This window comes from Amblyomma maculatum, chromosome 5 (genome assembly GCF_055883805.1).
Source record: "Amblyomma maculatum isolate TAMU_Amacu chromosome 5, ASM5588380v1, whole genome shotgun sequence".
In the NCBI taxonomy this organism is placed as follows: Eukaryota; Metazoa; Arthropoda; class Arachnida; order Ixodida; family Ixodidae; genus Amblyomma; species Amblyomma maculatum.
The window spans coordinates 131,832,642-131,845,121 of NC_139348.1; the positions used below are offsets into that span (position 1 = coordinate 131,832,642).

General features: G+C 44.5%; 1 protein-coding gene across 1 annotated transcript in view; it reads left to right on the plus strand.

The window, feature by feature from the left end:
• The window catches only part of LOC146189581 (fatty acid synthase-like), a 64,508-nt gene extending 53,313 nt beyond the window's left edge, over nucleotides 1–11,195 (plus strand). The window contains exons 25-29 of the mRNA XM_084605302.1: nucleotides 764–991; nucleotides 2,433–2,677; nucleotides 5,288–5,542; nucleotides 8,734–8,991; nucleotides 10,897–11,195. Of these exons, the coding sequence (XP_084461428.1) occupies nucleotides 764–991; nucleotides 2,433–2,677; nucleotides 5,288–5,542; nucleotides 8,734–8,991; nucleotides 10,897–11,010 (1,100 nt within the window). The 3' untranslated portion in view covers nucleotides 11,011–11,195. The remainder of the gene's footprint in view (nucleotides 1–763; nucleotides 992–2,432; nucleotides 2,678–5,287; nucleotides 5,543–8,733; nucleotides 8,992–10,896) is intronic.
• The last annotated feature ends 1,285 nt before the right edge of the window (nucleotides 11,196–12,480 follow it).

A 12,480-nucleotide genomic window follows, 5' to 3' on the forward strand; every position in this document is an offset into this window, starting at 1 on the left:
CTTTTTTTAATTATTTCTAGTGTATACGATCCTTGGCACATCCAATGCGGTGTAAATTGACATTACTGAATGAGGATATGCCCGGCTCAGATCAAAAATGGGTTGATTTAGAATTACGACACATTTAATTACAGGTGTTTTAGCAGTACGCAGACGTTTTCTGTTGTCGCCGCAGAACTCCGGTGCAGTCTTCTGACTATGGGACCCTCTTCTGTATATTTATGCACTTTTTAAATGTGTTCAAGCTAATAAACTTTCACTTTCACTTAACTAGCTCCCACACCAATAATGGACTGCGCAATGTTACGGAACATCCTGATGACACCACAAGAATTTATTTATATAACCAGAAGGAGATGTTTATGAAATACGGCGCGAAAAGATAATGTGAAGCCAGATAATTTTCTACATTATTTTCGATAAAGCAATGTGCACTTCGGCAACTCTGGCGTTTAAAAGCCATGCCTGTATTACTGGAATTCACCTGTTGTTGGATGACGGCAACGGAGTTTTTTGTCCGAAGGGAAAAATTACAAGCATATCGCAAAATCTACTAAAAGAGGACTGCCTTTTGGCGAGCTTGAGAACCACGTGGTAATATGAGCTGGACAGTAGGTACTGGAAGTACGTTTTTTCATAACTGGCACAAGTGGCTCATCGTGTGGCGGCAAAAATAGTTATGGATGCAATGCTGCTTTTCTTGTCTCTTCGTGGATTTGGTAAAAGCCCGTTTAATATTTCCTTTATGACCGACACCCTGCAGGCGTGAAAGATCCAGACACCTTGGATCCAAACATGACCCTCGGTAACCTCGGCATGGATTCTCTGGTCGGGGTCGAAGTTCAGCAAACGCTGGAGAGATACTACGATGTAACTATGTCCATGACCGAAATACGCAAGCTTACTCTCAACCGATTACGAGAAATTGGAGACGGTGCTGAAGACAAATTGCTTGAAGCTGGAGATGGAGCGATATCACGACTAAGAAACGGTAAGCTGGGACCTTTCTCTTTTGCGTAATGCTCTCAACGAATCCTGTTGGCACAAACGGCGATTACTGAAGAAAATAGGGGAAGTTGGTAAAAATACCTGATGGACAACAGCGCAGTAAACACGAACAGCAGGAAAGATGGCTCTGGCTGCGGGTAGTTGGCAGGAGAAATTACAGAGCACGGATTGGTTGACTATGTGAGTGACGTCATGGAACAGCGTGTCGGCAACTCGATGTCAAGGGTATATGCCAAGAAAAAAACAAAGGAATCGCCTTGGCAGCTTGAAAAATAAAACTCCTTACCGATGCGTGATTTCTCAAGCATATAATGCAGAGCAATTGAAACATCATCATAAATTATCAGTTTCAATCTCCATGAAGGTCAGTGAAGGTATGCTGTTGACTGGTATCACTTGCTTTCCGCCGAAAGCCTTCTCCTCAGCAACCCCAGACAGTTTAAGGTAGCCGCCTAAAAAGTAGTCAGATTATTAACGATCCACCTAATAAAATACCGCATATCTCTTGTCATTTGAGGTATGTTTTGAAAATAAAGTAATAAATATCTTTAAAACTATCAAAATAAACAACATATTTAAGACTTGGCTGAAGGATCGCGATGCTATACTGGCTCAGTAATTTACATGACACGTTGCGTGAAAAATGGTTTGTCATGTTAACGCCAGACTGAGTATAAATGTCTCTGATCATAGCCTTAAAACTAAGGATCAGGAAGCCAGTATAGCAGCTTGGTTTCCATCCGTAAACCCAGCTGCAACTCCTTAGTTCGCCGGGTGTCGGCGAATGATCTTCAGCTCTTCACGAGGCCCGCACTTTTTCTTCTTCTTAAGCCGCTGAGTTGGATTATGGATATTTTCTTCACGAGGCCTCACCTCGTGTTCTAAAAATAAAGCCATTGGAATGGAGCGTATTCGAACCGGTCAGGTTCGAACACGGGTACCCACTTCAGCAGTCGACTTATTTAACCACTGAGCCATCGTGGCAAGTGCTCCCACTTGTTATAACAAGGTTTAAGTAGGGTTGAACCTGTGCAATTTTTATTCGTACCCGCATGCATGTTTTGCATACCCCATATACCAGTTTATCGCTGCTCGTGTGAACATCTTTGGATGAAGAAAGCAGCCATCCGAGTATAATAGGGTGTGAAGAGCCTGACACAGCAAGGATGTGTGCTCTTAATCTACTGAGAAGGATCCAAGGTCTCGCAGACAATTCGGCGCGTCCATCCGTTGGTCTATGTCTTTTAAGTTGTCGCCTCTATACCAGAACCACTAAGATAACAACTAGGGGGCGCCCGTCTTTTTATAAACGACAGAACTTTCAGCCGCCCTTTCTTATCACGCCCTGTTCGCCATTGTAACACCGAGCTGTACTACTGTCGATCAACAATAGGTCAGCAATGACTTCCTGTTTCTCCTTGCAGGTTTTAAGCACAAGTGGCAGATGCCGCGACTTAAGCTTGAAGAGGGGTTGATCCCTGATCGCGTCCTGGTCGAGATGAACGGCCTCGACGGATCCGCGCCTCTCTTCATGGTGCACTCCATACAGGGCAACGTGAGCGCTCTCGTGGAGCTCGCTTCGCACCTCCCCGTTCGCACCGTTGGGCTTCAGAGAACAGCCGACGTGCCAGTTCGCTCCATTCAAGAGATGGCGACCATTTACCTGCAGGTGCGTACATTAGCTCAAAGCACGTGTGTGAAACTTGTTTGGGATGGTGTTTTCGCCTTGGCGCTATTTAACAAATCCGACTAATTCATCAGTGGTCTATCCAAATGTCATGCAAGTGGGCATGAGTTTTGCATTGAAGGTGGTTGGAGCTGTTGAGAATGTAATCATCTATTTTAAGGCAGTTTCATTATAGTCTATTCGAGTTAAGTATCGCAGTTTGGCTCATTATTTTGCAGCAAAAAATATGACGCAAATTGCGCTGCGGCGTCTTCGCTCTGTAAGTAAATAAAGTACGCCAGAATACCTTTTTGCTTAACGCCTTGGCGTTATCTTGTTGACGAATACTCGGCTGCATGTGTTTATTTGTACCTATTAAACCGTGTCATTCCCAACGCTGACGCCTTGGATTTACGCACGTCAACAGTCAGGCTGCAATATACGCGCCTACGAAGAACTTGTACAGAACATTTTGCGGAGGACACATTACAAAGAGACATGCCACACTGCATCGTATAGAGTTTCTCAATATGCGGAAAGCTAGTAGCGATGAATTTCACCCTTTGTGAGGAGGCGTTGGAATGTCGGGAAGATGAGGTTTCAACTTTCACTTAATTAATGCTTTGAAAAATACGTTGCTTCAGCCTCAACACTGCGATGCTTCACGAGGTAAGCCTCGAAGAGATGCACTGCAAGTTTCCGGGCTAGCCTAACACTGATCTTTCGTTAGCGTTAAAATTGTTGAAATATTAAGCGCTTAATGCACTTTTCCCCGCTTGATATTGGGCATCTTGGTGCAGCTACGTATTCCATGGCAGAATCCACGTTTTCGGCCTAATATTAGCCAAGCCAGACAAGAAACCTCGTCTTCCCGGCATTACCGCCGTTATGATGAAGGGTCTCTTACAAACTTGCATATACGGTGGCGTTGGTTTTGCCTCCAAGTAGTAGTCGAAAACTCTGTCGCAGTGCCTGATATTGTGCTGCAGAACAGACGCCTTTTGAGTAGCGGAGACGTAGTTGAGTTGGGTGCGCCCACCGCGTTACTGGACGCCCGCTGCGAAAGCACAGTGGCAGGGGTGCCCAAAGTGTAGCACTACGTGTGCGTGGAAGGGAAGGTATCTGGTAACGTGGTATACAATTAATCTACAGTACGTCTCCGCTACACTAAATGCCTCCAAAAACAATTTTCTGTTTTAAATAGCAGCTAAATCGCTTATCGGGTTTTCAGAGCTCTAAAGCGCGGTATCTACACTGAACTGCTTCTGCACTGTGCCGTAGCCTGTTATAGCAAACGCTTAAGTTTTCATTGTTAGGTAAATGTAACGCAGTCTTACCTGAAAGCAGTATAAAATACATAGCTGAGTTCATATTCGTGACTCACCCAGTATTGTGTGTGTGTGTGTGTGTGTGTGTGTGTGTGTGTGTGTGTGTGTGTGTGTGTGTGTGTGTGTGTGTGTGTGTGTGTGTGTGTGTGTGTGTGTGTGTGTGTGTGTGTGTGTGTGTGTGTGTGTGTGTGTGTGTGTGTGTGTGTGTGTGTGTGTGTGTGTGTGTGTGTGTGTGTGTGTGTGTGTGTGTGTGTGTGTGTGTGTGTGTGTGTGTGTGTGTGTGTGTGTGTGTGTGTGTGTGTGTGTGTGTGTGTGTGTGTGTGTGTGTGTGTGTGTGTCAGCGGTCGCACATGTCACAACCTTTATTGTCCGCTATACATTCAGTTCAATTTGGTTTATGAGGCTTAACGTCCCAAAGCTACTCAGGTTATGAGAGACGTGACGATATGGTTTAGATGGTTCGCACAGCAATATATTTATCTTACGTAGCAGCTACGACGGCCAGCGTTCACAGCGACAGCTCGAGCTTCGTCCTCTTTGTCGTCTTCACTTCTTTATCGCCTTCGGCGCGCGACGTCTCTGAAAGAGTGAGTGAGTGAGTGAAAACTTTATTGAATATTTTAAGGGTTTCGCGGTTGTGAAGTCTCCGTCGTCTTCTCTGGCGCTGGCGACTTGAGACTTCTCGTCAGCAAGGGTGGGCCCCTATTCCAAGGCTCCACTGAGTCGTGCTGCATCAGTCGCGTGCTGCACTAAGGCCCTTTGGGTCGCGAGCTCGCCGCTGGTGAGCCGACTCTCCCATTGCTCCGCACTCGGGTTTTCGTGTTGGTGGAATGCTTTGTTGCGTTCGCATTCCCACGTGATATGATAAAGTGTAGGTGTGGCATCGCAACTCAACTACATTCTTGTGGAGACTTCTTGACTCCATTAGCTAATTCAAGGTGCCACCGCCAATATTAGAGCGCCAGTTTCACTCAAATCGCCATATGGAGTGCAAGATATTCCTGCAGTATAGAGAATTTGCCACACTGAGTGAAGGGAATGGAAAATTAACTCACCAAATGTATAGGAACACGTTTGGGAACCGTCTGCTCAAGCGGGTCTTCATTGGCGTTCTCTGATATTCAATAGTCTTTATTGACGCGGCCCGCAAGAAAACTGTTTTATTGCATGACAATGGCGGACAGAGCAAGAACGACGAGATACGGGCCACTAAATGCGTTTGCATACAAAATATTTGAAGGGACATGACAGGATTGACATTGACTTCATTTGCTATGTTACACAGAAACTGAGGGAAGTGCAGCCTTCGGGTCCCTACCACTTGGCGGGATACTCATTCGGAGCCGCTGTGGCGTTCGAGTTGGCAGTTCAACTTCAGGCCTGTGGGGAGTCCGTGAAGAGTCTTACACTTCTCGACGGTGCACCTCGCTATATTGCTGCACTCTGGTCACACCACGACTCGCGTTTCGGAGGAGGCCAGGTCGATGCGTCTGCTGTTTACGCCTTCCTCATGCAGTATGCTAACATCGACATTCTCAAGGTAAGCTCGCTGGGACATGCTCGCTTTCTGTCCCTCGAAGGCTAGAACTGCTTGCCTAAACAATGACTACTCAGCCAGGTGAGCTTAGATGCTCACAAAAGACTGACAGAGACCAAATTTAGGTAATTTCGTAGCCCTAAGTGGATATATTAATTTCTTACCATCACAACAAATTATGATATTTATACTTGTTCTGTGCTACTTTAAGCTTCATCTGCATTTTAAGCATATTTCTAACCAATTAACTTACGGAACAAGACAATGAATCCCTATCCTCATTACTCTTTGTAGTAATAATTAATATTTCATTTGTAGCGATCTAGTGTTTTGTCTCTCATAATACGGCAATAGCTACACTATGCACATTTAGCATCTCCACACCTCCAAAATAAACCAATAAACTGTGTTAATCTTCACCGTTTTAAGTTCAGACGTCGTTTCCCTATTTACTAATTTATCAGTGCTGCCATTCTGTACCCTTTCCTGCGGTAAATTAGCACAGTTAAATTTTAGCAGCTCGTTACCATAAGAGTCGCTATCACCTTGTTGGCTGTCGTATTGGTTAGTAAGTTATAATAATACAAGGCTCATGCCTAAGACAGACAGTCATTCTTTGACAAATTCCTCATTCATGTTCACCGAGGCATAGTCATTGGGTTAGAATGAAACGCTGTAAGACTTTCCAAAAAGCTTCGTAAAGAAAAATATGTCCTTGTCCGGGTTAGAACATGGAGCCATCGCCTGTCCGGGACAGTCAGGACATCCAGCAAATCAAATGGTATGGCGAGAGAGAGCTGATCGTCAATTCCTAGTGGGAACGATTTTGGCTTCTAGAACCGCCTGCCCAAAAATGTCTTACTACATATGGCTGTCGCCGGAAAATGAGTTCAGCGACAGGCAAGCGGGCTGCGGTTGACTCGCGTCAAAGAATATTTGATTTTACCCAATAACCGGCGAGGAAGATGTAATTCTTCGTCTCACTCGCCACATATTGATAAGGTTAACGCCCATTAAGGCATCAAGGAAAACAATTATCAATCAGGGCCGCGTTCACGAAGATTAAGCCATGATAGGGGATCATTCCGAGCGCTGTTCCATTCTACATTCGAGTTTACTTACACAAATACTTTACACGGCCCAAATGGAAGCAAAAGCGATATGAATATAAACCTAATAACTACAAAAGTATTAAGCAAATGTATTGCAAGAAAAACCCAATGGTCAGTACAAGACAAAACCTACAATCAAAACTCGTATATCCCAGTCAAAAAAGATCATTGGAACCAATTGGAAATTTCCGATTGGAACCATTTGGTTTTCCTATTGGAACCAGTTGTGTTTTCGGACACTTAATCAATTGCAGCTAATGGGTGAGACCAACTGCACACACTTGGATCCAATGGGTCACGCCAACTGCATGCAATGAGTCCCATATGGCATACCAATGGGATCCAATGGGCCACACCCATTGCATACAATGGGTCCAATTAGACACCATTTGGGACATGACATACCAATGGGATCCAATGGGCCACACCCATTGCATACAATGGGTCTAATTAGACATATCATTTGGAACAAAAGGAAGACTGACGATTTGAATATTTACTAGGCATGTGGAGACTGATATTTACATGCTTGATAGAAATGAAGGAGCACAGCTAGGGAAGCATATACATCTCACACAAGAATACACAGTTGCACAGTAACATATATATGACACGAGATCGCTACACACACCCAGCAAGCACATTTCTGCTTCTGCTTATTCGGTCGTTTCAGCGATGGTGGCGGCGCTGCGCGGCCTGTTTTTGAAGCAGCGAGCCGGTGGTCGCTCATTGAGGCGCGGGCGACCGCATTAGTTTGGAGCGTGGAGATGTGAACAGAAAACGAATATTTTTGCGATTCCGAGATTTGCAAATCAATAAACTCTTTGACAAAGCAAATATGTTGTTCCTTCCAAGGAGCAAATGTGTAAAAAGCAGCGTTTCAGTTCGCTTGGCCGATTTGTAAAACGTTTTGATTTTACGACCCATGTGGTTTCTGAGCCAAGTATTTTGTTGAGTCAATAAGCCGCGTTGTCGGTGCATTCATGCTCGCGAATCGCTTAAAATTTGGGTTTAATATCATGCCATCATAGCTACACGCAAGTGCTGCAGTGTTTAAACACCAAGCTGATATGAAACGTATGGTGATACTTTTTTGAGGTGGACGTGCAAAAGAGGGAGCCCTTTCTCTCAATAATAACCGCCTACAGTTCTCCGCGTGCAGCTATTCGTTACAGCTGTCGGTCAGCTTTAGTTTATCCTCATTAACCACCAGGAGAAAAATTAATAAAAACGAAGGATAAGATTTGTAACTATGACTTCCTGGCCTTACCGCGTCGACATAACGATACGAAACGCGCACATTCTTCAGATGTATTTTCATTTTCCGACGGGGTGAGCAATGGAAGCGATATTTTTGAAATATGCTAACATTTTAGTTGTATTTTAATTTTTCGGACGGGGTGAGCAATGGATCTGAACAAACGCAATCATTTTTTTTTTTTTTTTTTGAGATGTCTTCTCCCTACTTGATCATGCGCTCTTCTCCCGGTAGTGCAAATAACACACCTCGATAGTTAATTTCGACTGTTTCATTAAGCTCAAACGGCCGTTTCCTTAATATTTTGGACAGTAGCATACGTTTGCCTCAAACTGCTTCATGGTATACGCTGAAGACAAACAAGCTGTTATATACTCGGTATATGAGCACGTGAACAATATATACGTCCAATGGGCGCTCTGAAACATTCCATAAAATAAAATTTGAATATCCGAAAAACTGTCGCTTAAAGAGTTTGCCGCCCTTTAATGCGGCATGTTTAGTACATGCGACAATACTGACGGAGTTTTCACTTGCGAGCTAGCGAATCCATGCGCACTCGTATCAACGAACGTTTAATTTTATTTTGAAACTGTAGGTGAAATCGTAGATAACTTCGTATTTGAAACTGATATGACATACCGCTGCTTATCTAAACTCTAATTCTCTCATGTTTCCACATTGCCATGCATCATAACTGGCTTTTTTCCTCTTCCTCCTAGCCAGTGCAAAGCAGCAGGCCATATAATTATTGTTCTCTCCACCCTGCAGCTTCCTCTCAATCAAGTCTCGTTCTCTGTGTTTCTTTGCGTCACTGCTTTCAGGTTCGTGATCAGCTGAGCCAGTGCGCTACGTGGGATGCCATGCAGGAAGTAGCCACTGAAATCCTTCTCCGGGCCATTCCAGACGTGAGGATGGGCCGCCATGACGTGGCCACGGCGATGCGAGGTTTCCGTGACCTCGTCGTCATCAGCTCAAACTACCAGCCAGACGCTAAATTCTGCGGCAATGTGGTGCTGGTCAAAGCATCTCAACCACGAGAAATGTCGAGACAGCTACCGCCAGACTACGGCGTCTCAGAAGTGAGAGCACATCAGATCTTTCATTTGCATACTGGTATAAAAAAAAAAAAAACCGCAGACGTTTATCCCGGTTAAAGTTTGTTGTGCGAGCGAAAGCTCTCCTAAGCATTGCTACATGGTCATACTGGCTTTTCGTCCCTATGCAAGCTCCTCGTTCTTCGTCCGTTGCTGCATCGAGGCAATCCCGCTTTCTCTCCGGTGTTGCTTCACGGTGAGCTACATCGTCTGGACGATCAGACTCAGCCGGGTGCATGCGCTGAAGCGTTGACGCACTCGGACATACCGGCATGCACCTCATTCATGGCGAGTCTGAGCAATTACCACGGGGAAACACAGCGGAGAGCCTCTCTGTCCACGGTCCAGACAATCGCTTGGTGATCTAGGGTAGTGCTATGACGAAGAAGACTTAGAAGCGGGCAGTGGCGTGGGCAGCAGTCCCGCGTGGCTCAAGGTTTAATGCAATGTCGCTGTTTAAGAGTATAGATTTCTTACGCTTTAAAATGTGTGTCGGGGGTGATTTGAGTGCAAGATGTTTGTGGAGAGGGAGACACTTAATATCCGGTTTCAATCAATGGTCCGACATGACAGCTTTAACGACTCGATTCTGCAGTTTTCCTTGCCTTGCGGATCGTCTTACGCGTACATGCGATTTGCCCTTCCTTTAATCGCGCTAATATTTTAATTATGTTTGTTACTTCATACACACACTGATTGCCATTGAGCCGAAGTTATGTGATCAAAGATCGCCCGACATCGATGTAAAGCCCCGTCTTAACCAAGCCGTACGAATGTGCCTTCATGACCTACTCGGGATTCAGGGGTATCGATGGACTTTTTTTCCTATCTAACCCTCCCTTCTCAAAGGGGATATCCAAGTTTGCAGCTCCTGACAGATCAGGCCGATCACGTGCCAACTACCACCTACCAGTGCCATACCAGTGATTTTAGTGTGAAAGCTTTTATCCAGAGACTCGGGGCCCTAGCGAAGTCGCGCTCTCTCGGTCTCGTCTGGGCAAGTACGCTGGCTTCCGAGACAATAGTCTGTCCAACGAATATCTCGAAGGCTACACGGAAACATCGCGGCGAGTACTATTGCTCGTTATAAGCAGAAATTCGGGTTAAACATCCTCAATTTTTCGCTCACAGTGCCGACGCCGACTATTCTGAAGCCAGATTTTCTTGAAAACGATGCTTTTAACGGTATCAGGTTAAAAAGAACTTTTACTACGGCATTGAGTGGTGCTCATCTCTAAAAAAAAAAAAAAAACATTTCAGGTGATGTGTTTCTGCCATAGCCTCCTTTGTTTCTACTTGATCTCCACGTTGGCTCATTTCGCAGTCATTTCTTTCTTTGTTCTTGCTAAGCGGGTGTTCTCGCTCTATTTCGCGATGAAACTACACATTGAGATGAATACTTTCTGGACATACCGTTAAAGGTTTCCTGCTCCTCTGATGCGCTTTAAAATTTGGTTTGCGATGTGGTAGCTGCGTCAGTACCAGTTTGTTCTGGGAGCGCACAAAAATCAATGAAGTTTGATAAAGAGTTCGAATTTCGCAGTAGTTTCGGAGCTGGTTGTCATACTGGTCATATGGCTTGTAGCAGCATTCACACACGTCTCCCTCTTATATTCGGCAAGGCAAGGGGGAGAGATGCCTGTACGTTGAAATGAGATACCTGATTCTAGTCACATTACTTAAACCTTAAAATTCTGTTCGTTTTTTTTTTTTTTTTTTTTGCTATTTATTGTCAATGCCTCAGCATTGGGCTGAGGATATGCCAATTTAGGCGTCATCTTTCACCATATCATGGAAAGCGCTTGGAAAAAATAGGGTGTGCCGCCAGTTTTATAGATGACATACAGAGATAATGACATTATTTTTGCCCTTCTTTGCACAATTTTTCAGTTCGTTCAAGGGAAAACGGAAGTGAAAGTGGTCGACGGCTCTCACGAGCAATTCATCCTGGGACAAGGAGCCAGGCTTTGCGCGGCCATCATTGCTCAGCAGGTCTTGGGGTAAAGAAAGACCTGAAACAATTAAAACAATCTAAAAAGGCAGGGCCGTTTAAATGCCATTGAACTGCGACAGACATTAAGTGTATTCTACCGCAAGTGCCCAGAAGTAGAAGTACTGCCTTTCCAACACCAGTGGCTGCTTCGTACGAAGAAATACATCCCTTTCTACACAATAAATCATGCTTTTAGGGTCACGCCATTTCAGATTTGAATTTTCTTGAGCTTTTTTTTTTATTGCTAGTGGCTAATCCTAGCATCATATCAGCTCGAGAAGAGCTGTTCCCATGGGTGAACCACGTCCCATCAAAATGAGACCATCAAATTCTAAATCTACTATTTTTGACGTCTCCTTTGCACCGGGAGACGGGGAAACATAGAAAGAGCAATATTGATGGGGACGATACAGAGGTATATATAGCCCATGAATGGAGAACGTTGCGAGACGACTGACGCTACCTCTAGACCAGAGAGCCCAAAACCCAAAAGTTTTCAATACGTCAAGTATATGAAAGCAGAAGCATGCATTCAAGATTATTATGAAGTAGAAGAAAAACATGAAGTTAGCGTTTACCAGCCGCCAAAAAGTGCGCAATACAGCTGACCAGTCTATCTACCAAGGGTAACATAAAAGCATAACTGCAAAATACAAATTTAAAGCTGCATTATAGAGCATCTTTTCCGTAGCGTGTTTCAAAATTAAATGTCGTTGTTTGCTCCCATTCCTCACTTGGTTATTTGTAATATTCTTTTACGCTTGTCCTGTTATCTTTTTTATTTTAATTTTTTGCGTGCTTACTTCGTTCTGAGCGTGATTTCAGAGCCTCCTCTTCATTTGTCAATATTTTGTCATTACATTGTTCATGACTTATATCCGCCTCTTCTCTGTACAATGAAGGTCTGAACCATGAGGCTATTATAGGAAAATAGCTAAATTATTCCTGAGACAAGATAAAATGTGTCACTAGACAATGGCGTCGCGGTGTGGTGTTCATTCAAGGTATACTAGCTATTAAGCATGTGTCGATGAGGCTGCTTGGGGATTCTCTAGGGGTACAGGTATCATGCTGTCTAGTTTTAGAGCGCAGCTTTTTGGCGTGCGTTCCTGCGTTTCACGTCATCGTCGCCGTCGTCGTCGGCGTTGTCCCTCGTAACCACCTCCACAGCCGAGGCAGCACGCCCAAAACAGCACGCGCAAAACCGCAAAACCGCAAAACATCAGCCCATCAGTAGATAAGTCCGATAGAGGACTCCCCACCTAAAGGTAAGTACCGCGGAATAGAAGGAGAGAAAAGAAGTATAGAACAGAATAAATCAGAATGGTGCCAAAACAAAAAGAGAAGAAATTAAAGGAGCAAGAAATTAGAATTGATAGGTGCGACAACCTGAGGAGTGATATTGTGTGGTGGTTGTGCAAGGAAATTCGCGGCGAGAGACATAGAAAAACCATCGCCTGCTCTCTAGCCCCCGCAGCCAA